Genomic DNA, 23,204 nt, shown 5'->3' with positions numbered 1-23,204 from the left:
CGATTTTTCTCGCATTTTATGTGCAAGTTCTGTACTGCTCGAAAGCAGAGTGGCAGAGCTTCCTGGTTGCTTGACCGAACATACGTTGTTACACTAACTGAAAACTCCCATGAAAAAGAAGGTATACGGTACTTTTGAATATGGGAGCTGGACTTGTCGTTCCATAACGCAGAGGTTGTTGCTGCCGTCTGCAAAAGTGAGAAACATGGGTATTATAGTCACGGATGCGTTCTTTTTCTTTCTTTTTTGTCTCCGAGGAAAATCTCACGGCTGCATTTCGCTAGACTACTCAGTAGTACTGCACTTTCATCCACAATCTTAGGTTCCTTCAATACGTTTCGTTAACCTGAAGAATGTCCACGTATGTCTTTCTGCAAGCAACCATGACAAGAGGGCAGAACACACACATTTAGTTCCATCCATTCATGATAACACAAGACACATAATCACATAGTACAATCTTAGTCCAATTCCGATCCAAAACCTATGGAAGGAATGGGGAAAAAAAGACCATGTGCGGTAGGGACAGCATGAGCCCAACATATCAGGCTTAACATCACATCACAACCACCATGGCTGACACTTGCAACTACTAGTAACTAACATGATTAGGAAATCTCTCGCACTCTCATCTAGAGGGGCCCTTGATAAATTTGCCCTTCCATGGAGCGCTAAGCAAAGCAAGGGAGCCAAGAAGACCCCGCTCAGGCCATTCGGGAAATTAATAAACTTTCCGGAAATTGGCGTTCGACAATGAAAATAGAAACACCATTCGTACTCTACTACAACAGTTAGGACTTGCAACATATCGCACCGTGCGCCTACACCTGAATAAAAGGATGGCATGGGCTCTGCACTACCCGACGGGCCGCCGCCGTCCTCGCGGCGGCCCGAAGCTTCATGTCCTTGAGGGCCGGGTCCTCGAGGAGCAGGACCTTGTCCTTGTCCCTCACCCCAACCATGTGGAGGTGCTCAGTGTCCTCCCTCTCTTTGCCCCTGAACAACAGTCTCTGCTCCCTCGGCTCCAGCCCTGTCGCCATGGACAGCATCACCTTCAGTTCCCCTGCGATTTCAGAAACAAGTTTCAGTTTGCTGCTGCATAAGATCACATTGGTAAAAAACCAAACTGCATCTTATTGTACACACCGGCCGTTTAATTGATACAGTACTACTAGGAAACGAGATGTAGTAGGAAGGCTCTAACATGTGTGCAAATCTTTCTGCCTCTCGATCATGCGTGTCGTCGGCCACCGGCAGATGCATACAATGCGGAGGTAAGCATGTGATGTGATAGGCTGCACCGGTGGCTATATTAATTAAGGAAGTACATGTCAGGTGTGTATGGTTAGTATTTTAGTCTCTTCTGCATCAGCATTGCGTTGTTCTGGATGAGCACTGTATTTAGTTCAGACTTCTTAATAGGATTCAGAAACTGGCTGGAAAGGTCGCATGTAGGGGTTTGACTTTAAGCCCACTTTCAGAGCACGTTTGGAAGAAAGCAGAGAATACAGCAATGTTTTTTTTTAAACTAGTGGGGGTAGAAAAATGTGAATCCAGAGAAGCATTTTGCGGAGAGTGCTACTCGGTATTTTCGCAAGTATTCACTTCACAGTTCACACGGAAACTGCAAAATTGTGTATGGCTGTATGGTGGTGGCTTCTTGACTGCATCGACCAACATGGCAACATCTACCAAACAACAACACTCATTGATACCAAGGAAGGAGAGGAAAATAGGCAGCGACTCTGTCTTGTTAATTATGCTACTCTGCAAAGCAGCTAACGGAAAGGGCAAAGGAGTGCGATTTTAGTTCTGAACTTTACGCTTCTGACGAACAAACAGGCATGCATGGGTGATGGAATTTCCAGAAAGAAAACCATGATCAAATCAAGACATCAAGTTTAAGTACACAATTAAACGACCATAAAAAAAAGGCATGCATGGGGGGTGGAGTATCAGTTATCGAAAGTCACTTACATAGCCTTAAAACCCAGATAGGTAAAAAAAGCCAAGAACCTAGAGTTCTCCCACGAAATTAAACAGATTACATGTACTACTCACCAAAAGTGCAGGTAGCCCCGATGGAGACATCATGCCAAGAGAATCCAGTGGACACCCTCACCACGATCACCTCCTCCGCCCGCCCTCCATCTCTCTTCTGCACCAGCATCCCTCCCGGCCTCACCTCCCACTCTATCTCCTCACCGCCACCGCCACCGCCACCGCCGGCCACACTGCCATGGCCGCCGCCGAAGCAAGCACTCGCCCTCGATGAGCTCCTCTTGAACAGCCTCTTGGAGTACCTCAGCTTGATCATGGTTGCACAAAGCACTTGGCCCCCAATGATCTCACCGCTCACTTCTATGTAATGTAGCAACCGGTTAAGGCTGTCTATGTCCAGTGGCCAAGGCTTGTGTGTGTGTCTGTGTATATATAGGAAGAAGAGGAGCCAGAGATCACTAGCTTGCAAAAGGGAAGGAGGCCGGCTTTGGAAGCGTGCGTGTGCGTCTGTATGTACAGAGGGTCCAACGAGGAGGATGCATCATGCATGCAATCTTTTGCAAAGTCCAGAGTGGGACCCGAAGAGCAAGCAAAGAAAGGGGAGGAGGCCCCATGTTACAGTTCTAGCTAAGCTAGCCCTAAGCTTGAGATGTTTTGGAGATGGAAATTAAGGGTCGCACATGGGGGGGTTGGCGCCAAAAATGATGATGAGCTTTTGATGATATGACCGGCCGGGCCGGGCAAGGAGATGATAATTGATCGAGTGGTCGGTTAGCTATAGTATAGCTAGGCCGTATAAGACTCTACCGATTAGATTATTGCTTATTGCCCATCATGCATATGGCTGGCCACCATAGGGTTTAATTTGTATGTATAGTTTAAGGGGTGCTAGTGTGGTTGCCGTTGTTTCGAACACAAGGAAAGATGGCGATGATGACCATGGGCGAGTGTTGTACGTGCACAGTGTGTATGCATGTTTTGAGTAGCAACAAAGGTACCCCTGATGGCGGTTTTTTGCTGCCTTTAGTCGTCTTTAGGGGTGGTTAAGATGGCTTTGCCGGGCGTTGTTGCGCAGGGCCTGTCTGGGGAACACACACGAATTTCGGAGCACACCATGAATCAATTCATCTCCCGTGTTCCAAACGGGATGTTAATAAAGATCTCTCCTTGCTATACGGAGTAGTAGAAAAACATAATGGCCTAGCTATTCTCAAGAGTCAATATGGCTTACTAAAATCCTAAAATAGAATTATCCAAATATGACCCGGCCGGTGCTGATCCTAAATCTTAATCATGGAGTCGCCGCAAAGATCATGCATTCGTAGTGAATCAATATGGATTTGTTATATATATCGCGAGAACTTGCCATGTTGCTCCGCGAACATTTGCGTCGGAATCTCCATTATCTCCCTGAGCGAAACGACGAACCCCTTCGTGACAGCGTATCTCCCGGCCACATGGCGAAAGCTCCGGTTTGGGTTTCCCCTCCGCGGCTCCGCTGCGCTGCATGCATGCTCCGACATTTTAGGTTGCTTTGATGGATCGATTGCGTTTAATTTCTCGGTTCATATTCTTCTGACCAACAGCATCGTAGAGGCCTACACTCTCTGAACGCTCTCCACATTATCTATACCTATACGGTGTGGCTATTTTTAAGCAATAAAAACATTCAATCTCGGTTGACCTATTAGAACCGTTGGGTTAAGATCTAAGGCCAGGGCGGAGCCAGGATTTGGAACATGGGTATGTATTTTTTTTTTATGAGAGACATCTAAAGGAAGGTAGGTATAGCATATACGGCGCGTTGAACAAGCATACTTCACATGTACTTGGCAAATTGATCTTTTATCGCGTACAATTTCTTAATGTATACGATGGAATAAAATCACACACCACAACACAGCCATCGCAAATGAACACCAACCCGCAATAAAAAAACACCAACACACGTAAAACAACGGTCATACATTTGCCGACTAAACAAGACACAAACTCTATAAAACTGGCTAGCTAATTAAATCAATTGACATTGATCTAAACAACATGTAAATAGGACATAAACTCTACAGGAGTAAATAATTAAACAGTACACAAACTCCAAAATTTTGCCTACAAATATACAAGTAGTACTCCTTTGCCAAAATGCCTGCGTTGCATACGCAGGCATTAGGCTGGCTCCGCCAATGTCTAAGGCTTATCCTCACTCTCGTCCCCTTACTATCATTGGATTAAGATCCGACCGGACAAGTATTTTAATTGATTGATCTCTAGCTAACTAAAAAATGCAACTTCTCAGTCAAAACCATCGCTGATTGTGTCAGCAGCACTCAGACTCTTATTTGACTTCTGAGTTCTGACTAAGAGTTTGATTCCTCAGTTCTACTCACTCCGATTTTAAATTGTTATCGAAATATTACATGTATCTAGATGTTTTTTAAGAATAGATACATCCATATTTGAGCAAATTTGAGTCAAGAATTTAGGATCAGAGGGAGTATTTTCTTTCAGACTTTCTCCTTTTTATTTCTTCTTCTTCATTTTAGTATTTTAGTCACGCATCAAGACAACGGATCATGTTGTCTCTGTTCTTCCACCCGGATATGTCTTCAATTCGTGATACGGATTAAACCGTGACGTAGATCGCATGCCCTAGTTCGTTAGCAGCTAGCTTCCGTTTCTTTTTCCTCTCTCTATCCAGCAGCAGCGCTGATGAGTGAAATCTTTTGACACAATCCGTAGCTTCAAAACCCGGCCGGCGCTCATATAATGTGTGTCCATGCTTGAAACTACGGCTTGTATTGTACGTCCGCATTTGAGATCTTCGTATGGCCGGGGACACGTACAGAGACGTACTGTACGCGCTTTAATTTGCTACTCCATACACCACTTGCCGCCGTGGGCTGCTCCGTGCTCCGCGCGCGCCGGCCTTTGCCAAAGTGCCAGCGCAGGCGGCACGTTGTGTGCGACGACGATGCGATGGCCGCAACCGCCGCCACCTCCTCCTTCCCTCCCGCCCCGCCCACGCGCGTCGGCGCCGTCCTTCGCCCCCTATCGTGCGGTGGCGAGGAGAGTCGTGGTCTGCGCTTCTCGGGTTTGGGCCGGCCGGCCGGCTGGGAGAACCCAACTATGCACATTGACGCCCACGCGCTCTCGGGCTCTTCGTCCTCTGCTCCGATTCTGACGGGCTGGGCCGTGCAGTTTCCGCCTCTAGGGACCGCCCGCCTGTGCGGCTGTTCCTTTCGACTTCAATCCCCTTTAAACCGGAAAGCCCTCTCAAAAAAAAATTAAGCCGGAAAGTTAATTTTTTGATTCACTTGTATATATATTTTTTTAATTTTTTTCAGATGCATTTGATTTTCAGCTTGAAATTTTGCACCTCTGTAGAGCATGATACCTCCAACATATGACATTTTTGCAGATTTTTTTGAAACTTCTATACTCTCACCGTCCAACAAAAGATGTCGTAAGTTTGTCAAAATTTGGATGTATCTAGACATAACTTAGTATATAAATGCATTCAAATTTAGTCAAAGTTGGGACATCCTTTGTTAGACAGAGGTACAACTCACGCCGATGCCATGTCAGTCACTAGGTGCAAAAGAAAAATACAATCTAGACAAATTTGAACCGTGCATCCAGGTGTGGTTTCTTCAAGATCTGTATCTGTACCAAAAGTTTGGTTTAGCCGAGTATGATAAAATCGGGCTGCACAACAAGGTTGTAATTAGTTGCTTAGTAGTTTGGCTATGGAAAGATCGCAACGAACATGCTTTCGAGCACAAAGATGCCCGACCTCTAGACATTATCGGCATGGCGGACCCTTGGTGCTGAAGGTGCAAGACATCTTAAATTTTTCTGTTCCGTTTATATCCCTAGCTAGAGCCGGTTCCTTACCGGCCGGGACTTCTGCTTGATGAAAGGCGGCACTGGCCTATCTAAGTATCTGTACAAAAGTTCGTAGCTCCTTGCGTATACACTTAAATACAATTATTACTGCTCGAAAAAAAAAATACAAACACAAACGCATCATCACAAAGCTAAAAAGGTTAAAACACAAACACAAATGCAAGACGTACTTTACAGTTGAATTAATTAACGAAACCAGTTAATCCACACGAAGCGACCGATCTACGTGCGGGGGAAGTTGATGGGCGCAGGGTAAGCGAAGCCTCTGTGATAGAGAAGCTCGTTCATGACCTGGTACACGCGCTGCGTCAGGTGGACGCCGTCCCAGCTGAGGTACCCGTCGGGCCTCTCGCACACCGTCGTCCCCGTCGCGCCGCACATCCTATCCATATCAAAGTTATACTCACCGCCGCCGGCGCCGCAGCACGCCTTGGTCGCGGCCGCCGCATCGAAGCCTAATCCGGACGCGGCCCGGAGCATCCGCACGTACGCGGAGAAGTAATCGGCGTAGGCGATGGTGGCGCCAGGGTACGTCGCGCGGAGCTCCCGGATGCCTTGCTGCAGCGCTACGTTGTGCATCTGCGCGAAGAGGTTGAGCCCGACGAGGCAGCCGTTGCCGTCGTACGCCGCCGGGTCCTTCTCGCCCACGGCGCTCAGGTAGCTCGGCGCGCACCCGAGCGGGAAGTTGCCCGGGATCACCATCCGCGTGGCGCCCATCTCCAGCAGCTCCCTGGCGGCGCCCGTGATGGCGGCCACCACGTGCGGGACGAGCGCCATGGCTTCCACCGCGCCGGTGATCATCTGCCCGGTGTTGTAGAACTTGTAGTACAAGCTGTGCGGCCAGTCGTCGTCGGCGCCGGCGGCGGCCTGGTGGCGGGGGCGGTTCGTGGCGAAGGCGTAGTTGTAGTCGTTCCCGCCGATCTCCCCGAGCATGACCAGCGAACTCGCCAGCCTCTCGCGGATCTCCGAGGGGGAATTCGAGGCGCTGGCCATGTGGTCCTTGAACCGTTGGAGCTGGACGGAGAGGGAGCTGTTGGTGTGGGGCATGTTGTCGACGCCCATGCTCTGGAGGGACGCCGTGTCGACGGCCGTGGCGCCCGTGACGGCGAAGTTGACGCCGTGCGTGAAGTCGGCGCGCTCGTCGAGGTACGGGCTGAGCAGCGGCAGCCCGAGATCGGCCGCGAGGAAGTCGATCATGAGGTACCCGTCGGAGCATCGACCCGTGGCGGCGCCGATGGCGGAGCCGTAGGGAGGCTCCCCGGTGTGCTCCATCAGCCCGACGGGGCCTTCCCGGATGAAGTTCCCCGTGTCGGATATCGAGTCCCCGAAGTTGTATATCGCCGTGATGCCGTCGACCGCCGTCATCGTCGGCACCGGTACCATCGCCGGCGTCTTTGTTGTCGCTGGAGAGCACGGAAGGGGCCTCGTCGCTAGGCAACCTACGAGGAGGAGGAGCGCGACCAGGACGCGGAGAATGGCCGTGGTCGGGGCCATCGCCACGTGCAGTGCAGTTGCAGTAGACTACTGGGAGCAGCAGATGTGCGAATGTGGGCGCCCGACCGTCCGTGTCCGTGTGTTGGTTTCGGTGTGGAGAAGAATGCGGCCATGGCTTCTCTATTTATGCCGTCTTTTCCGGACTTGCATCCCTGCTACAGTATCTCCGACAAAGTTGCCATTGTACAGTCCGTACCTTTTGGGAGGGACAGAGAGGAAACTACCAAGTACAGTACCAACCAGCCAGGAGGATTCGGACGAGAGGGTGTGTATCTGCAACCAATACGGTTGCCCAGGAGCTCTTTTTCGTTCTTGTTCTTGTTTGGAACAATGGCCCATGGTTTCGGCTGCACAGTCATTTTGTCATGTTTGCAGATTGGAACCATGCATGCATGGACCATCATGGACTCGGTTGCACTACCTTGCCGTCTTGGTACCGGCTACTGTCCAGCTCGGCGGGGAAATTGCAGCCAATCTCGGACCTCGGTGACGGCACGCAGCGAGATCCCGCGAGCGCACGCGCAGAGTTGCCATGCATGCACTTCACTTCGCTGTGCACAACAAGAAACATCGTGATTACGATGCCAAATTGTCCATTGAAACCCCCCGTGAGGAAAAAAAGATGCCACCAAGTTCACGGGAAAGGTGCATGGAACAATACCAGATAAACCCCACAAATTGTAGGAGTACGAAAAGTTACTGTTACAGCGATATTCCAATTCAGTCAGATTATACAACAGCATGCCGTTCACAGCTCGCTACCCGCTAGACTCCAGGTCACTCGCGGAGTGTTCTTATCGCTAGGCTAGAAGTACAGATGAATTCAAAAGATGTATCAAGGCGATGTGATCTATCTATGTGCACGCCGGTTTTGTACAAGCGCGTACAGCGAGGCAGGCTCCTTGGCAGCCTCTGCCTCCACAATGTCAGTTTTACCATGCTGCCAGCCTGCTGCTGCTAGGCCCAGGCTGATTGCATGGGGATGCTATTTCTGATGCCCAGCGCCAGTTTTTCTTCTTCTTTTTTTCATCGGCAGGTTCAGTACATCCCTTTGAAGACTGGATTTGATCGGCAGATGCTTGCACCGTACTCTTCATACTCTGCTTTTGTGTGACAAGCCTATTGAGGGAATAAACCATGTCAGTTTGGAGCTCAGATACTCAAAATGGAAGTTACAAAAGATTTTGGTAATTATTTGGTGGAATGGTTTAGACTTTGGATTGGAGTCCACTTGCAAAAGTAAATATAACCACGCTCAAAAATTCCAGGTGATATGAGTTTTCTTACTACTGTAGAGACAAAGTTTGAATACCTCATAGAATTCAGCTGTAGAAGCAAGCACAGACCCACCAAACCAAACTGCATATCTTTGAATTGGATGACTAACCACATTGACTTCTACGGGTTGGGCCTGAAACCAATAGATTTAGCTGAATTTCTTTCAGGCAAGATCATTGCTTTTTGCTGCCAGAAAGAAGAAAGTTTGTACCTTTGTATCTCCACCAAGTCGAGCATTAGATGTACGGACCCGTGCATCCACAATCTTTTTTAGGTCCCGCTGTAATCTTCTGTGGAAATCTTTAAACATAGTCGATCCCCCAGACAAGACAATATTCTGTGACATTGACAACAGACTCAAACACTATAATGTTGGAGAAAACAAGATTTTGATATACAAACCTTATAAAGAGCCCTCCTTGTGTCGATTGGGGATGATTGGATGCATTTGTCAATAACATCTTGCAAAGGGGTGGTGAAGTCATTATTGTAAATCTCAGGATGGAAGAAAATCTGCAGACATTATGAAGCACTCTGAGAAGATTGAATTAAAATGAGCATCAAAACCGAAACATATCACAGAAAAAGGTTCAGGATCCTTCAAAATATAACGTGTGCAACAGTTACATAGAAGCCCTAAATGGCTACAAATAAACTGGTAAATAAATCAAACTACTTTTATCCGCTAATTCAAGATTTCACACTTTGGTATTAAGTAAAATAAACTAATAAAGCAGTCTCAATTACCAAAAGGGAGTTGTTCTGCATAAAGCCCATGAATCGATAAAAGATGAGCCTAAATAATACATGACACTGCAGAAGTAACTACAGAGGCAGTAAAGACATTAATGTAAAAACCTCAGGGCCCAGGAAGCGCTCGTATCCAATGTCACAGGTGTATGGAGCACCAGTTTTTGGTTTGGTGCCAGTCAAGTGTTTTATGTACTTGGAGGGCTCTCTGTCATGCTTATTAAATTCCTGAAACAAAACGAGCACAAAGGTATGATATGATTTTCATTCTTTCTGAGTTACCTCTTCTGGAAAAATGAATTGAATACTAAAAAAAGATGATAATTTAGCTAATTTAGCGATCACCAATTGTACAAAGGTTGAGAAAAATATATTTGACATAGCACCTTAAGAGCAGTGATTTACACAATTAAAACCTTTCCAATAAGGTGTTAAAAATGGCAATGCCTAAGCTGAGTGGCTGGCTGCTATACTAGCACAGGCAGCCAACTGCCCAACTGCATTGCTTTGAATGATCAGCAGAGAAGGAAAAAAAAAAAGGAAACTTCCTTTTAATAACTAACAACTTTTCTATGAGAAATGATATGACAGATAGTATACATATGTTCAACAAGTAATAAAATAAATGCCTGATGTAATTAATACCTTCACAATGTCCGAACAGGTATAGCAGTACATTTCCTTCGCCCTCCTTGCCACGTCAAAAGATTCTTCTGGTGGAATGTGTTCACCTCTTTCCTGCAACCACGAATTGGAAGCTCAATAACTTACTTTAGTGTGCTCATCCAGTATTGTTACCCCATGCAACTATATGAAGTTAAATGAGCAAATCCTGCATGTCCTTATACACCAAACTGCAGGTTACTGCCACTAGGTGAACTATTTTTCTCACAAGCCACAAGGTGAGGATAAATATAAATCTGTCATTGTTTTAGTATAATGATTTTTTTTAGATAATAGTATAATGATTATTATCCTTTCTGCTCAATCTTTTTCAAAATGCACGTGGCTAAGAACATTATTCACAAGTACATTGATACGATGTTTACAAATTACCGTCCAGGCCCAACACTAGTTCAAATTTTGATCCAGCGGCACAAGCGCCCTGAGGAGACAAAAACAAGTACCAAATTTATGATTTGTAGTGATGTGGGTTATCTTTCAAATTTTCAAGTGAAATTAGTTCTGTGATGCGTTATTAGATGAGGAATAGCATCATAGACACTTTGCTCCAAATTCTACCTCTGCTTCGTATTTTGTTCCTAACTTCCTTTTAATTGTTTGTTCAGTTATTATTTTCCCATACCTCTCATTGTTTTAATGTTCAATTTTCAATTCTGCTCTGCAAGACCACAAATAACAAAGGATCACTGCCTTCTGCTGCTAATAAATGCAAATTAAGTATTATCTTCTGTGGAAACTACCTTCATAAGTTGCTGAATAAACTGGGTAACATCCTTGCCTGTAAGTGGAATAGATCTGATACTGCTCCCAATGACATACCCATCAGCAACAGGAACAATGTGGGTAGCTCCATCACCCACATCAACTACAACACCTGTCATTTCACACTGAAAACACAGCATGAAGTTCCACTATAAATATAAAAGTGTGCTGATAGCTCACCAGGGGAAGAAAGAAATCAATGGTCAATAATGTACTATAAACTGCAAAAAATGGATGGAACAACAATAATGTAACTAAAGAACGCACCATTCCTACATGTTAGATTACACTAAAGTAGATGTGAGGGAAGGGATAACAAACTTGACTTTGCAAAAGTATACTACTTGTAGAGACATTAAAATGACCTTGATATACTCGTATAAGTTAATTAGTAACACCGAGGGAAGATTTTCTCGAACACACCAAGCGGTGTATCATTTTCATTAAGAAGACGACGTAAGGAAGCGTGAGACGACCGGCAAGCCAGAACAAAGCAAAACAAAACAAAAGAACAAAAGCTGTACAGAGGCCAAGGCTGAGGGAATATTTTGGTTGACTTATACATGAACGTGAGTACATAACCCTTTCTAGTCAATGTTGGAAAGCTCAAGAATTGAGTTGTCTTCGATTGTATCCCATTAAATAGGCTTAGATGGCAGAGTCAAGGGAATTAGAGCACCACATACGGTTTCTATACATAATACACATGCAGATTTAGCTATTGTAGGAAGGTGCTTCAGTACTCTACCTTACCAAAAGGTTGGGTCTTTGGGAATCACAAAGCAAAATAGATGAGATATGTTGAGGGAAAATATGGTAAAACAATCTGCACAAAACAAGATCAATGAACTAGTATCGTGAGACTGTCACAAAGAAAAGACTCCCAATTTTTCTGGGTCCTAAACCCAAATCGAGGTGCATGGCTCACAGAACATGAACCAGACATCTGTAACACCTAACCTAATTCCCAACTAGATTGGTCTATTTGATCCTATTTCTTATCTGATTCCAATTCTAACTTAATTGGTCAAGTAGCAGCTAGACTACCCGTCAACTCCGCGAATGGACATCTTACACCTCCCCGAGTAGTGCAGAACCGAGAGTGTTTCAATGAGTTTATCTGTCACAATCACCACGGTCTTCTAATCGTTACGAAGTGAACAATAATACAAGCTTACTCAGAAGCATATCCATTAACTAACTAACCAGCACGAGCTTTTTGCTTTCGTTAGTACTGAAGCAAGTCCCAAATCAGTGAGTTTAACAGGGCAGCCCTGTGATTGTGGATCTTATAGTAGTACAGTATACAACATACAATTCCATCAGGTTACATATACCACGCATACTAGTTTAAGTGTCTATTAGTTTTCAGATGCTCAATACTAAACTATAGGAGCTGAAATTTGGAACTAGTGATATTGAAAAGCACCACTTAGTAATACCAATGATCACATAGTTATTTCATAACGAATCTAATATTACCAGCAGGCTAACTGGTTGTCAGTTTTCACAAGACACAATCCATGCTGAGCTATCCAAGTATCCAACAGAGGAGATCAGATAAGCATAACCTAGAGCCTTTTGCAGTAACATACTGCTAAGAATGTCACGAATGAGGCAATCCATGAAAGAAAAGAGAATCATTGCAGTCAATAGAACCTTGCTCAACCAGTAAAATTATACTGAAATTGCTGAATTCAGGCTCAGAAAATCCTAAGCTCAATAATCATAAGATTAAACTCTGACGGCTAACCTTTGTTGTTGTGTATCCTGCAGCGAGGGCAAGGACAGGTTGAACCGCTATGTACAGACCGGGCACATTGAACGTCTCAAACATGATCTCCCCAGTGTACTCCCGAGTTTCAGGAGGAGTCAGCGGGCTCTCTGTCAGTAGGAAATAGTGATCTTCTGGATCACACCGGAGGTAATTGAAAATGCACTGCTGCCAGAACTTCTCCATGGTATCCCAATTCTCAACCTGAGCAGTTCATTTTTTTTAGCTCAAATTTAATGAAGATCACACACCAACACACTCACAGCACGGTGCCAAAACACCAAACACACGCAGAGCACGGCGCCAGAACATCAACATTCAGCACACCTACCTGGCCGCCGCGAATGGGGTAGCTGAGGCTGTATGTGCTGCTAGAACGGGACCGAGCTAAAGCCTCGTCCCCTATGAAGAAGTCGAGATCGGCCATGACACCGGCGTTGTGCTGCGCCATCCAGTTCCCCTTAGTGGTGGCCCTCGCCTGGTTGGAGAATGAGTCGTTGACGGCGACGACGGTGGGGGTGATGAAGCAGGGCTCCACGTTCCCGGCGAATCCCATCTTCGTGTATCTGCCACACGGTTACTTGGATCAGCATCCCTCGCGCGCAGATCTGGTGCGAGAGAGAGAGAGATGCGTACCCGGTGCCGTTGTCGATGACGACCGCGGGGCGAGAGGCGGCGTCCATGGCGCGGTGCGGGGCCGGAATTGGCGTCGGCGGGCGATGTCAGCGGCGGTTAAAACCGGGTTTGCGCCCGGCGAGAGACAAGCCTCCGCCGCTTTTACTGGCGGCGCGGCGCCGCGTCCACCGTCCCGGCGGGCATCCCACCGACCGACACTAGCACTTGCAGTAACCACCAAGCAGCGGCGGCGGCGGCCACTCTCGGCAGCGAGGTAGGCTTGGACTGGGTTGGTGCGGAAGCGAGACGGCAGGGCACTAGAAGCTTCGAGAAGAAGGGAGGTGCCGACGAATCGAATCGAGTCGTGGCGAAGAGTGGGAACTGCAGCGAGGTTAGCTTTGCTTTGCCTTCTCGGGACGGAGAGTGTGCTGCCGGATGCTGGTGCCTAGTGTTGTTCTTTCTCGGGTTGGTGCGGTGGTGTAGCGTGGAATGAGGGGCGCGTGCAGGATGATTGCGACGCCGCCACCGACGGTTCCCGTGCTGCTTTTCCTTTCCTCGTTCTCCGGTACTACACTCGGTACAGTGGGGGCCACCGACATGACCTTATGACGTACTCAAACTTCGGGACTGCTAGGAGAGTAGCAGCTGACAGGTGGGCCGTCCTAGGCTGACAGGTGCGTAAAAAAAAAGGAGGGGTTCACGTCACGTGGCAGTGGAGGATGATTTGCGCTGACAAACGGGCCTCGCATGGCAGTGGAGGGTGTTTGCCTTACAAATGGGCCTTCACCTGCACTCGAATAATGAGAAGGGGTATGGAGTTGAATCAACCAGTTCAACAGAGACCTCCACCGGGATGGTCTCTGGAAACTTAAAGGTTCCCGGCAAAGGTTAAAATCTTCCTACGGCGAGCTTTGCATGACGCCATCGCTTGCCGTGCTGTCTTAGCAAACTGGCATGTGGAGGTGAGCCCCAATGTCCTATGTGTTGATGTTGAGGATATTAAGCACTTGGTTTTCAGATGCCCGAGAGCTCTAAGGTCTGACACTGTTTGGGGTTAGACGACATCATAGCACATGCTGTGCAAGTTGATCTAGCAGGACAAGTTGTCTTGGAATTTCTCCTGAAATCACAATCTGATGAAAACAAAGCCGCTTTGATTGCGACTAACGCTTGGTATCTTTGGTGGGAGAGAAGGAAAACAGTACGGGGAGAACCGGTGCAAATCCCTAGCCGATCTGCCATTACAATTCAGGTGGCAACGGATAATTTCGTAAGAGCTAGAGGCAAGAAGGCGAGTATCCGGCGACATGGCTGGGAAAAGCCTCCTAGAGACAGAGACATCGTTAAACTTAATGTGGATGCTGCTTTTGATCCCGATTCTCTGGATGGTGCGATTGGTTCAGTCCTTCGTGATCATGATGGGTTGTTTATTGCGGCTGCGAATCAAAGGATTGAAGGATGTCCTAACGTCTCGGTTCCGGAAGCTATGCCACTGAGATTAGGACTGGAACTTGCTCAGACTGCAGGTTGTCACCGTATTCTTGCTAACTTGGAGAGCATGGAGGTGATAGAAGTGATGAATCAAGGAGGATGATCGGCAGGTCTCAGAGCTTCAATCTATGATGACTGCTTATTTTTATCAAATCATTGAGTCAAGATTTCTTTTGCTCACTGTCCTCGAGAATCCAACAACGTCGCTAATTCAGCTAAGTTCTCTCCTCCTGGAGTGTGGCTCCTTGATCCACCTCCTAGGATAGCACCTCTACTTGATATTCTTTTCAATAATGCACCTCTGCTTAATTTCGAATGATGTAACTATTATTGCCAATGAATAAAAGGTGTTTTACTGGTAAAAAAAGAGATCTCCACCGGGCAGTCAATAGCCTAGGTTATTTGAGCGTTGCAGGTTGACATGTGGGCCCTCGTATGTTGGATCCGTTGTCAACATTTTTTAATACCAAAGTTTGGGTTTCTCGTAACCAATTACCACTATGTTTGTATGATAGAATAGGAAACGATGGGCTTCCTAGCCTTCCAACGCGACGGGTTACGAGAATTAAAGTCGCTTCTAAAGTTGTCATCCGCACAGAACTAAAATTGACATCCTCACACAACTAAAGTTACCACCCATGGAACTATAGTTCTCACATCATAAGACACGTGGTGCTATCCTAGCCACAGTCTTCCCCGACCGAATGGCCAGCGGATCATTCGCTCTGGGAGACTAAAGAGGAAACATTCCGACCGAATGGCCAGCGGATCATTCGCTCTGGGAGACTAAAGAGGGAACATTCGCTCATTATAATATTTGTGGTTGTATTTATTTATATCTATACCTATACTACTCAGAGTATGTATTAACTTACACTTGGTGTCTGTCCGTTCATCTATAACTCAAAATTGATGGCTTTGACCCAAGCCCATCAACAACGTTTGCCCCACCGCACGAGAAATTAATGTGCCTAGCCCAAAATCGGCAACTTAAGACAACAATTAAAATGATCTAAAAAAGGCAACATTTTTTCTAAAAATACAACGATTAAGAGAATAATTATCACTCAAGTATGATGTTTTGAATAAAAAATAATTTGTGAAGACCACAACGCAACACTTAACTTGGTATTTCCAAGGAACACAAGCTATTTCCAAGGAATCTTGGTCTATTCATCTAAACCCATGCATGCATCTGATATATCTTCCCTAATGCAAATATTGCAACGGGGCACGCACGTCAGCACGTGCGTGTATGGCTATTTTTGGGACATGAAGCCCAACAACGGAGCTTCGTCAGATTCACCCGTGTCTTCGTCGTTCTCCGCTTCTCCTACAACTCCGAGAGTACCGCCGCGCTCCTTCCCGTCGGAGACATCGACGAGGGGTGGCGGCAGTGGCACCGCGGCGGGTAGCAAGCTCGGCGCGGTCACCTTGGTAACGCGTAACCGGCACCGAACGACGAGCCGGTCGTCGACGCCGGCCATCAGTTGATCGGCCCACTCCAGGTCGCTGCTCGCCACCAGATTCGGGTACCCGTGCTCAGGGTTACCCTCGTCGAACGTGCACTTCTTCATGAGCTGCTGATCTTTTCCTTGCTTCCCTCCTTCGACGACCTCCAAGCAGAGTTCCTTCGACGACCTTCATGAACGTGCACTTCTTCATGAGCGGTGGCCGGCTCGTCGGACCTCCCGCGGCCGAGGAAGACGGACACGTGGCCGCTGCTGGCCTCGCAGCGCCCGTTGGGGTACACCTTGAGGTACCAGCAGGCAGCAGCTGCCGCCGAGGCAGAACTGCGCCGAGTGCCCGCACTCGCCGGTCCGGAGCGCCGCCCTGAGCAGCGAGAACCCGGCGACCGTCACCGTGCGCGACCCGGATACCGTGGCGGCGCCCTCCGCGGCCTCGGGCGCAGGCGCCGGCGCGCTCGCGAGCCGCCGGGTCGACTCCGTGTCCGCCGACACCGTGCACCGGACGAGGAAGCTGTCGTCCTCCGGGCGCACGCAGCACGAGGCCTCCAGCTCCCTCCGCCTCACGAACCGCACGTAGCCCTTGCACCGGTCGTGCTGGAAGTAGCAGTCCTGGCCGTGGCAGGCGCCGTCCAGCGTCGTCTGCTCCGATCTGGCCGTGTGGTTGTCGAACACGACGTGGCGGCCGGTCGCGTCGAGGATCTCGAGGTGGACCCTGGCGGCGGCGGCGCCGGGCTTGTGGCCGAACGGCCCGGAGACGAAGACGGCGACGGAGTCCGTGTCGAGGCCCGCCGGGTACACCTTGAGGCGGTACTCGCTGAAGCGGACGTAGAAAGTGTCGAAGTTGAGCGCCGTGCCGGCGGCCATCCGCGACCAGACGGAGTCCGGCACGGTGAAGAGCCGCGTCTCGGACTCCGTCTTCACAACGGTGCAGGAGGAAGGCGGGTTCGGCGACGTGCGGCTGGCCGTCGCACCCATTATCGATCTAGCTAGCGGCCGTTCGAGATGCAAAGGAGGGATGGATGGATTTGAGATTTTGAGGAGCGTATTTATCTGCGTCTGTATGTACGAAGCCGTTATTTTCAGTTTCTCCGGCTGGGTGGATCGTTGAGATACGATACGAAGTACTATAAAATTTAAAATTTAGTATCTTTGAGACCTTACTTGGATGGTTGTTTTGAAACCCGTTTATTGGGGAACATTATTTATCTCGAACGTGGTTGTTGTTGGGCTAGCGTGATTAAATCTAGAGTAGTAGTTTTCAGATAACAAAGTCCAATTATAGGGGTTCCTAGATTATTTCGGTGATTATTTCTGTTTGCCGGCCACCGACACTAGGGGCGGGATTCTTATCGCGTGGGATAGTCGCATGATCCAGTTGGGTTCTCCGCACATCGCGGATAACTGCGTCACGGGCCTCGTCACACCCACTTAGGGCTTGCAGCGGTGGTTGACATGCGTTTATGGCCCCCAAGGGGATGTTGATAAAATCGCTTTCCTCGATAAACTTCGAGACGTGCGGTCCACTCGGTCGGGTCCGTGGGTCGTCCATGGGGACTTTAACCTAATTTACCAGGAGGAGGACAAGAGCAATAGTAACCTCAATCGTCGCATGATGGGTCGATTTCACCGCTTTCTTAATGATTGCGAGCTGAAGGAGATATATTTTCATGGTCGTCGCTATACGTGGTCTAACGAGCGTGAGGCTCCCACCCTTGTGCAACTTGACCGCGTTTTCTGCACAATTGATTGGGAGGAGCTGCATCCCGATTGCTCAATGCCTTGTCTCTCCACGGTAATTTTGGACCACTGTCCGCTCCTTTTGGACTGTTCGCCACGGCCTTCTACCCGTCGGCGCTTCCATTTTGAGAGCTTCTGGCTTAGGATGGATGGGTTTGCTGAGGTCGTGGCTGACGCCTGGGCTAACCACAATGACGATCTTGACCCTTTCAGCCGGTTGGTGTCGCGCCTTAAGCTCACTGCACGACGGCTGATGAGCTGGAGTGACAAGAACATCGGATGCATCAAGCGTCAGCTAATGCTAGCACGTGAGGTCATTTTTCGCTTCGACGTTGCCATGGAGTTTCGTAGGCTTTCGACGGCTGAGCGCGAGTTGCGTGCCCGTCTCAAACATGCCTACCTTGGACTCGCCTCCCTTGAGCGCACCATTGCTCGCCAACGTTCGAAGGTCGCCTAGCTTAAGGAGGGAGATGCCAACACCACCTTCTTCCACCAGCACGTGTCCTTCTGGCGGCAGCGGAACACCATCAACTCTCTCGCGGTTGGTGATACGGTCCTGTCTGACCACGGAGACATGGCGGAGGCTGCTTTCAACCATTTCTCATCCCTTCTAGGGCTGGCTGAGGACTGGGACTTTTCGCTGAACCTTGAATTCTTGGGCACTGATGCGGTTGATTTGGCGGAGCTGGACGCCCCCTTCTCAGAAGCCGAAGTGTGGAACGTTGTTCGACTCCTGCCATCGGGGAAATCACCGGGCCCTGATAGATTCACCGCCGAGTTCTTTCAGGCTTGCTGGACTACAGTCAAGGATGATGTCATGGCGGCCTTTGGCAAGCTACATGCGTTGCATGGACGTGGCTTCCAAGGTTTGAACCAAGCACTGTTGGTGCTAATCCTGAAGAAGCCTGACTCTGCAACCCTGAGAGATTTTCGACCGATCAGTCTGATCCACTCGTTCGCCAAGCTTGTGGCTAAGGCTCTTGCGCTACGTTTATCCCCTAGGTTAAGCAACCTGGTCGGGGAGAACCAATGCGCCTTTGTCAAGAAGCACTGCATTCATGATAACTTCATGCTTGTGCAGCAAACGGCCCGCTTCCTCCATTGTCTCAAAGAGCCTCGGGTTAAGTTGGACATAGCCCATGCTTTTGACTCGGTATCTTGGGCCCTCTTGTTTGCGGTGCTGCAGCACGTTGGTTTTGGACCTCGATTCCGTGAATGGATTGCCATTCTCTTGTCCACCGCCAGCACCCGCATTCTGCTGAACGGGGAGCCGGGCTCGCCGATCTGGCATCAGAAGGGGTTGCGGCAAGGAGATCCCCTCTCGCCTATGTTGTTTGTGTTGGTGATTGACACGCTCAACCGGCTTTTAGCCAAGGCAACTGAGAGAGGTATCTTCCGAAGACTCGCTGCCCGCCATCTGTTGACAAGCATGTCCCTGTACGCAGATGATGTTATCATTTTTTGCCACCCGGACCGCTCGGAGCTCCTCACAGTGCGTCGTCTCCTCTCCTTCTTTGGACAAGCCTTGGGGCTTCATACCAACTTTGCCAAATGCTCGGTGTCTCCCATTGGGTGCACGGAGGATGTGGCCGCGGAGGCAGCCGTCGTGATGGGCTGTACCATGGCTCCCTTCCCGGTGAAATACTTGGGGATCCCTCTGGGAATCCGAAAACCTTCTGCTGAGGCTTTTGGCCCCCTCGTTGACAAGATTGCCGACCGATTGCCGCCCTGGAAGGCCGGCATGATGTCTAAGTCCGGTCGACTGTCCCTGATTAAATCAGTCTTGTTGGCCATCCCTTTGCACCAAATCCTGGTTCCGGGCCTCTATCGGAAGGTACAAAAGCGGGTGGAGAAGATCTTGTGGGGCTTCCTTTGGTCTGGCCGGGCTGAGGCTCGTAGCGGACACTGCCATGTCAGTTGGTCCAAGGTTTGCAGGCCTCTTTGCTACGGTGGCCTTGGCATTCCGGACTTCTCTCGACTGGCCGTCAGTCTCCGCGTACGCTGGATGTGGCGGATGCGAATTGACCCTCTTCGCCCTTGGCGTGGACTGGACATACAGTTCTCTCATTTGGAGCGAAGTGTATTTTTCGCCTCCACCATGATGGTGGTCGGGGATGGCGCCTCCGCTCTGTTTTGGGCTGACCATTGGTTGGATGGTGGTGCGATCTCAGAACTGGCCCCAAACCTCATTCGGTTGGTTCCAAGACGTACCCAAAAAAATTGCACCGTCCACGAGGCCCTTGCTAATAGAAGTTGGATCCGCGACATCCAGGGGATTCTTGATCCTGTTGCCCTTTGGCAATACCTTCGGATTTGGGAGCGGTTGCGTATGGTCCAGCTTTCAGAGGCGGCTGATACCCTATGGTGGAGATGGACGGGTGACGGACAGTATTCTTCCAAATCATGCTACCGCGGTCTCTTCCATGGGGGTGTTCTTTCTGACACTTGGAGGCTGAACTGGAAGTCTTGGGCACCGCCACGTGTCAAGTTTTTCATCTGGCTCGCCTGCCAGGACCGATGCTGGACGGCGGAGAGAAGGGCACGTCACGGGTTGTCTCATGCCCCGCGGTGCTTGCTGTGCGACCAATCGATGGGAACCATGAATCACCTCATGGTCGATTGTCCCTTCTCCCGCTTCCTGTGGCATGAGGTGCTTTCTTGGATCCGATCCACCGCTGCCCCTCCTACTGTAGGTGTCCTCTTTGCGGATTGGTGGCACGCGACGGTCAACATCGCTCCTTCTTCGGCTCGGAAGGGCACTGCTTCAATCATCATGCTCACGGCCCGGTGGATTTGGAAGCATCGCAACGCGGCGGTCTTCGACAACGTGACTCCTAGCATCGCCTCACTGACCGGATCCATCAAGGCGGGCGCCAGGCTGTGGGTTCGGGCTGGGACGACTGGGCTTGGAGCGCTACTCCCATCGGTCACTGGTTCCTAGAGGTCTTGCGTTGTATTTTTTGTGGGTGTTGCCCTCTTGGACTTGTAAATTACTCTTTCTTTTTTAATATATGCATCGAGACGCAAAGCTTTTGCGTTTTCTCGAAAAAAATAGGGGTTCCTAGATATTTAATCAAAAAAGTTTGTCCTTGGAAATTTGAAAGTAGAAAAAATGTGCAATCCCATATGAACTTTTTTTTAAAGTTTGTCTAAGATTGGAAGCTTCATCCTGAAGAAATTGAAATTTTGGCCAAAAATAATTAAAGGGTGTGGCTATTTCTCAGTCGATTGATCTTTAAGAAAAACGTCTTAAATCTCATTCGACGCACTAGACCCGTTGGATTAAGATATGGACGTCATCCCCATTTTCTCACCTCACACATATAATCGTTGGATTAAGATCTAACGTTCAACATGTCGAGTTATCTCTAACTAAAAATCAGTCAACTTCTCTACAGTCGACGCACTAGAGCCGTTGGATTAAGTTCTAAACGTCATCCCCATTTTCTCACCTCCCACATATAGCCGTTGGATTGAGATCTAACGATCGACACCTCGACTTATCTCTGACTAAAAATCAGTCAATTTCTCTATAGCAACACTGATAATTGAAAGCCCACTTTAGAAAATTGAAAGATTGTAAAAAAAAGTTTGCCTCTTGAAAATTTGAAACTTCACTCTTCTTAACAAAAATTAAGTCGGTCTCAACTATCAAACTTATAAAGTTTTAAAAAAACTTGAGAGCTCAGTTTTAGAAATTGTAAACTCCATCTTTCTTACTCCCTCCGTCCAACAAAGGATGTCTCAACTTTGTCCAAATTTGAATGCATCTATACATTAAGTTATGTCTGAATACATCTAAATTTTGAAAAACTTGAGACATCTATTGTTGGACGGAGGAAGTATAAAATTGAAAATGCATCTCTAGAATTCTCCTGGTTAGGAAATTTTAGGTTTCCCTCTCGCAGAAGAATCGAAAAGGAAAAGATGAAGAACCAAGAAAGCCCAGCAGTATAGAGGTCGTGTTCTCTGGAGTCAGAGGAAGGCCCATGCGCCCATGCCGCCCGAGGCTAACTTTGGGAGGAAAACCGCCTGGTTAAAATCAACCGCGGCGTTGTGCCAACTAGCATCGCCCTATTTTTAAGACTTAAATCTAATTGTGCAGCTGCTCTTGGCCTCAGAAGGAGAGTGCAGCATCCGAACGCAAGAAAGACTTGGAGTTTGGTTAGTTAACCGATGAGCCAGCTCCAGAAACAAGAGATTCTTCTCGTAGCTAGGACATGCAGTTCTCGGAAGACTAGTTAATCAAGCCAAGGGCAAAAACGTCATCTTCTTTTTGACAGGACAGAGGAGCTGCCCTCAGGATCCTACTGAAACCCAAACCAAAATTTCCTGCCTTTTGACCTGTCAACTCTGTGTTGAAATGCTCTGACACGAGGACTGGGCTATTTATACACACGCACGGCACCTGCTCATCATAGTGAGATTGCGAGAGCACAGAGTGAAACAAAACAACGCAGAGATGAGGTTCCTTGGCCTTGTGAGCCTGGTTGCTCTGATCTTCCTCCTAAGCTTCAGGTCCCTGCTTCACCAGCAAGCGTTCGTCGGTAAGCAGCCTTCACTACCTCATACTAGCCTATTACTACCACTTAAATTTCTACAGTACCATCTTGCTAAATTATCATTCATTCACCGTTTTACTGAGGAACAGAAGCTTTTTTCCCTTCCGTGCAAGGAGAAGGTGCGGCGGCGATCCACGACGACAGCAAGAAGAGGCAGCACGCCGAGGAATGGGCCGAGGACAGGAAGAGGATGCGGTGGTTCATGACCAAGGACTACGGCATGCCACGGCGCCACACACCGAGGCACAACCGGCTGCTGTAGAAGCTTAATTAATTGCAAGATGCATGCATGAGAAAGATCGATATGGGTCTTATATATCCTACCTACCTACCTAGTACTTCCTCCGTTCCTAAAGGAAGTAGTATCTAGGTAGCTGATGTTAATTTGGTCCCTGGTGTGCTGGCCTGATCTGCATACAAATTTTGTCCCCACCCTGACCAATATATATTTTAGGGTTATGATCATAAGATAGTATGCAGTTATAGGAGTATAAATGATGCCTATCTGCTTCGGTAGATCCTGTAAGGAGTAGTGTCGAGTCTCTTGTAACTACCTTCGCGATGCAGATGTTTCATTATATATGATGGTTCGAGAAAAGAATGAGAAGCCGTTTTTGCTATCCATGCCTGTTCCTTTCTGAACTCTGATTGAAACAGCAACAGGCTGAAAGTGTAGCTGTG

The 23,204-nt window shown here is 48.4% G+C and overlaps 3 protein-coding genes across 3 annotated transcripts; all 3 read right to left on the bottom strand.

Moving 5' to 3' along the window:
- Window positions 1-389: 389 nt before the first annotated feature.
- On the bottom strand, window positions 390-2,578 carry LOC100833193 (BAG family molecular chaperone regulator 1). Its single transcript, XM_003575242.4, has 2 exons — window positions 2,062-2,578; window positions 390-1,063 (listed from the first exon to the last, which is right to left on the bottom strand). Exons 1-2 carry the CDS (start codon window positions 2,315-2,317, stop codon window positions 822-824), a joined length of 498 nt encoding a protein of 165 aa, XP_003575290.1. The 5' UTR covers window positions 2,318-2,578; the 3' UTR covers window positions 390-821.
- A 3,374-nt stretch (window positions 2,579-5,952) lies between these two features.
- On the bottom strand, window positions 5,953-7,318 carry LOC100826878 (GDSL esterase/lipase At5g03980). The gene has a single exon (XM_003572638.3). It carries the CDS (start codon window positions 7,288-7,290, stop codon window positions 6,130-6,132), a length of 1,161 nt encoding a protein of 386 aa, XP_003572686.2. The 5' UTR covers window positions 7,291-7,318; the 3' UTR covers window positions 5,953-6,129.
- A 716-nt stretch (window positions 7,319-8,034) lies between these two features.
- LOC100832480 (actin-related protein 3) lies at window positions 8,035-13,768 on the bottom strand. The gene is made up of 10 exons (XM_003575239.4): window positions 13,286-13,768; window positions 12,981-13,215; window positions 12,629-12,853; window positions 10,854-11,000; window positions 10,075-10,167; window positions 9,538-9,657; window positions 9,082-9,192; window positions 8,891-9,016; window positions 8,714-8,812; window positions 8,035-8,520 (listed from the first exon to the last, which is right to left on the bottom strand). Exons 1-10 carry the CDS (start codon window positions 13,330-13,332, stop codon window positions 8,440-8,442), a joined length of 1,284 nt encoding a protein of 427 aa, XP_003575287.1. The 5' UTR covers window positions 13,333-13,768; the 3' UTR covers window positions 8,035-8,439.
- Between the last annotated feature and the right edge of the window lie 9,436 nt (window positions 13,769-23,204).

This window comes from Brachypodium distachyon, chromosome 3, assembly GCF_000005505.3.
Source record: "Brachypodium distachyon strain Bd21 chromosome 3, Brachypodium_distachyon_v3.0, whole genome shotgun sequence".
Taxonomy (NCBI): Eukaryota; Viridiplantae; Streptophyta; class Magnoliopsida; order Poales; family Poaceae; genus Brachypodium; species Brachypodium distachyon.
This window is presented reverse-complemented; position numbering and strand designations above follow the sequence as displayed.

Coding starts and splice junctions, on each gene's coding strand:
- LOC100833193 (XM_003575242.4), bottom strand. CDS start 2,317: ATGATCAAGCTGAGGTACTCCAAGAGGCTGTTCAAGAGGAGCTCATCG. Junction 1,064..2,061: donor CGGGGCTACCTGCACTTTTG/GTGAGTAGTACA, acceptor CTGAAATCGCAG/GGGAACTGAAGGTGATGCTG.
- LOC100826878 (XM_003572638.3), bottom strand. CDS start 7,290: ATGGTACCGGTGCCGACGATGACGGCGGTCGACGGCATCACGGCGATA.
- LOC100832480 (XM_003575239.4), bottom strand. CDS start 13,332: ATGGACGCCGCCTCTCGCCCCGCGGTCGTCATCGACAACGGCACCGG. Junction 9,658..10,074: donor CCTGTTCGGACATTGTGAAG/GTATTAATTACA, acceptor GTTTTGTTTCAG/GAATTTAATAAGCATGACAG. Junction 9,017..9,081: donor CAAGGAGGGCTCTTTATAAG/GTTTGTATATCA, acceptor TCAATGTCACAG/AATATTGTCTTGTCTGGGGG.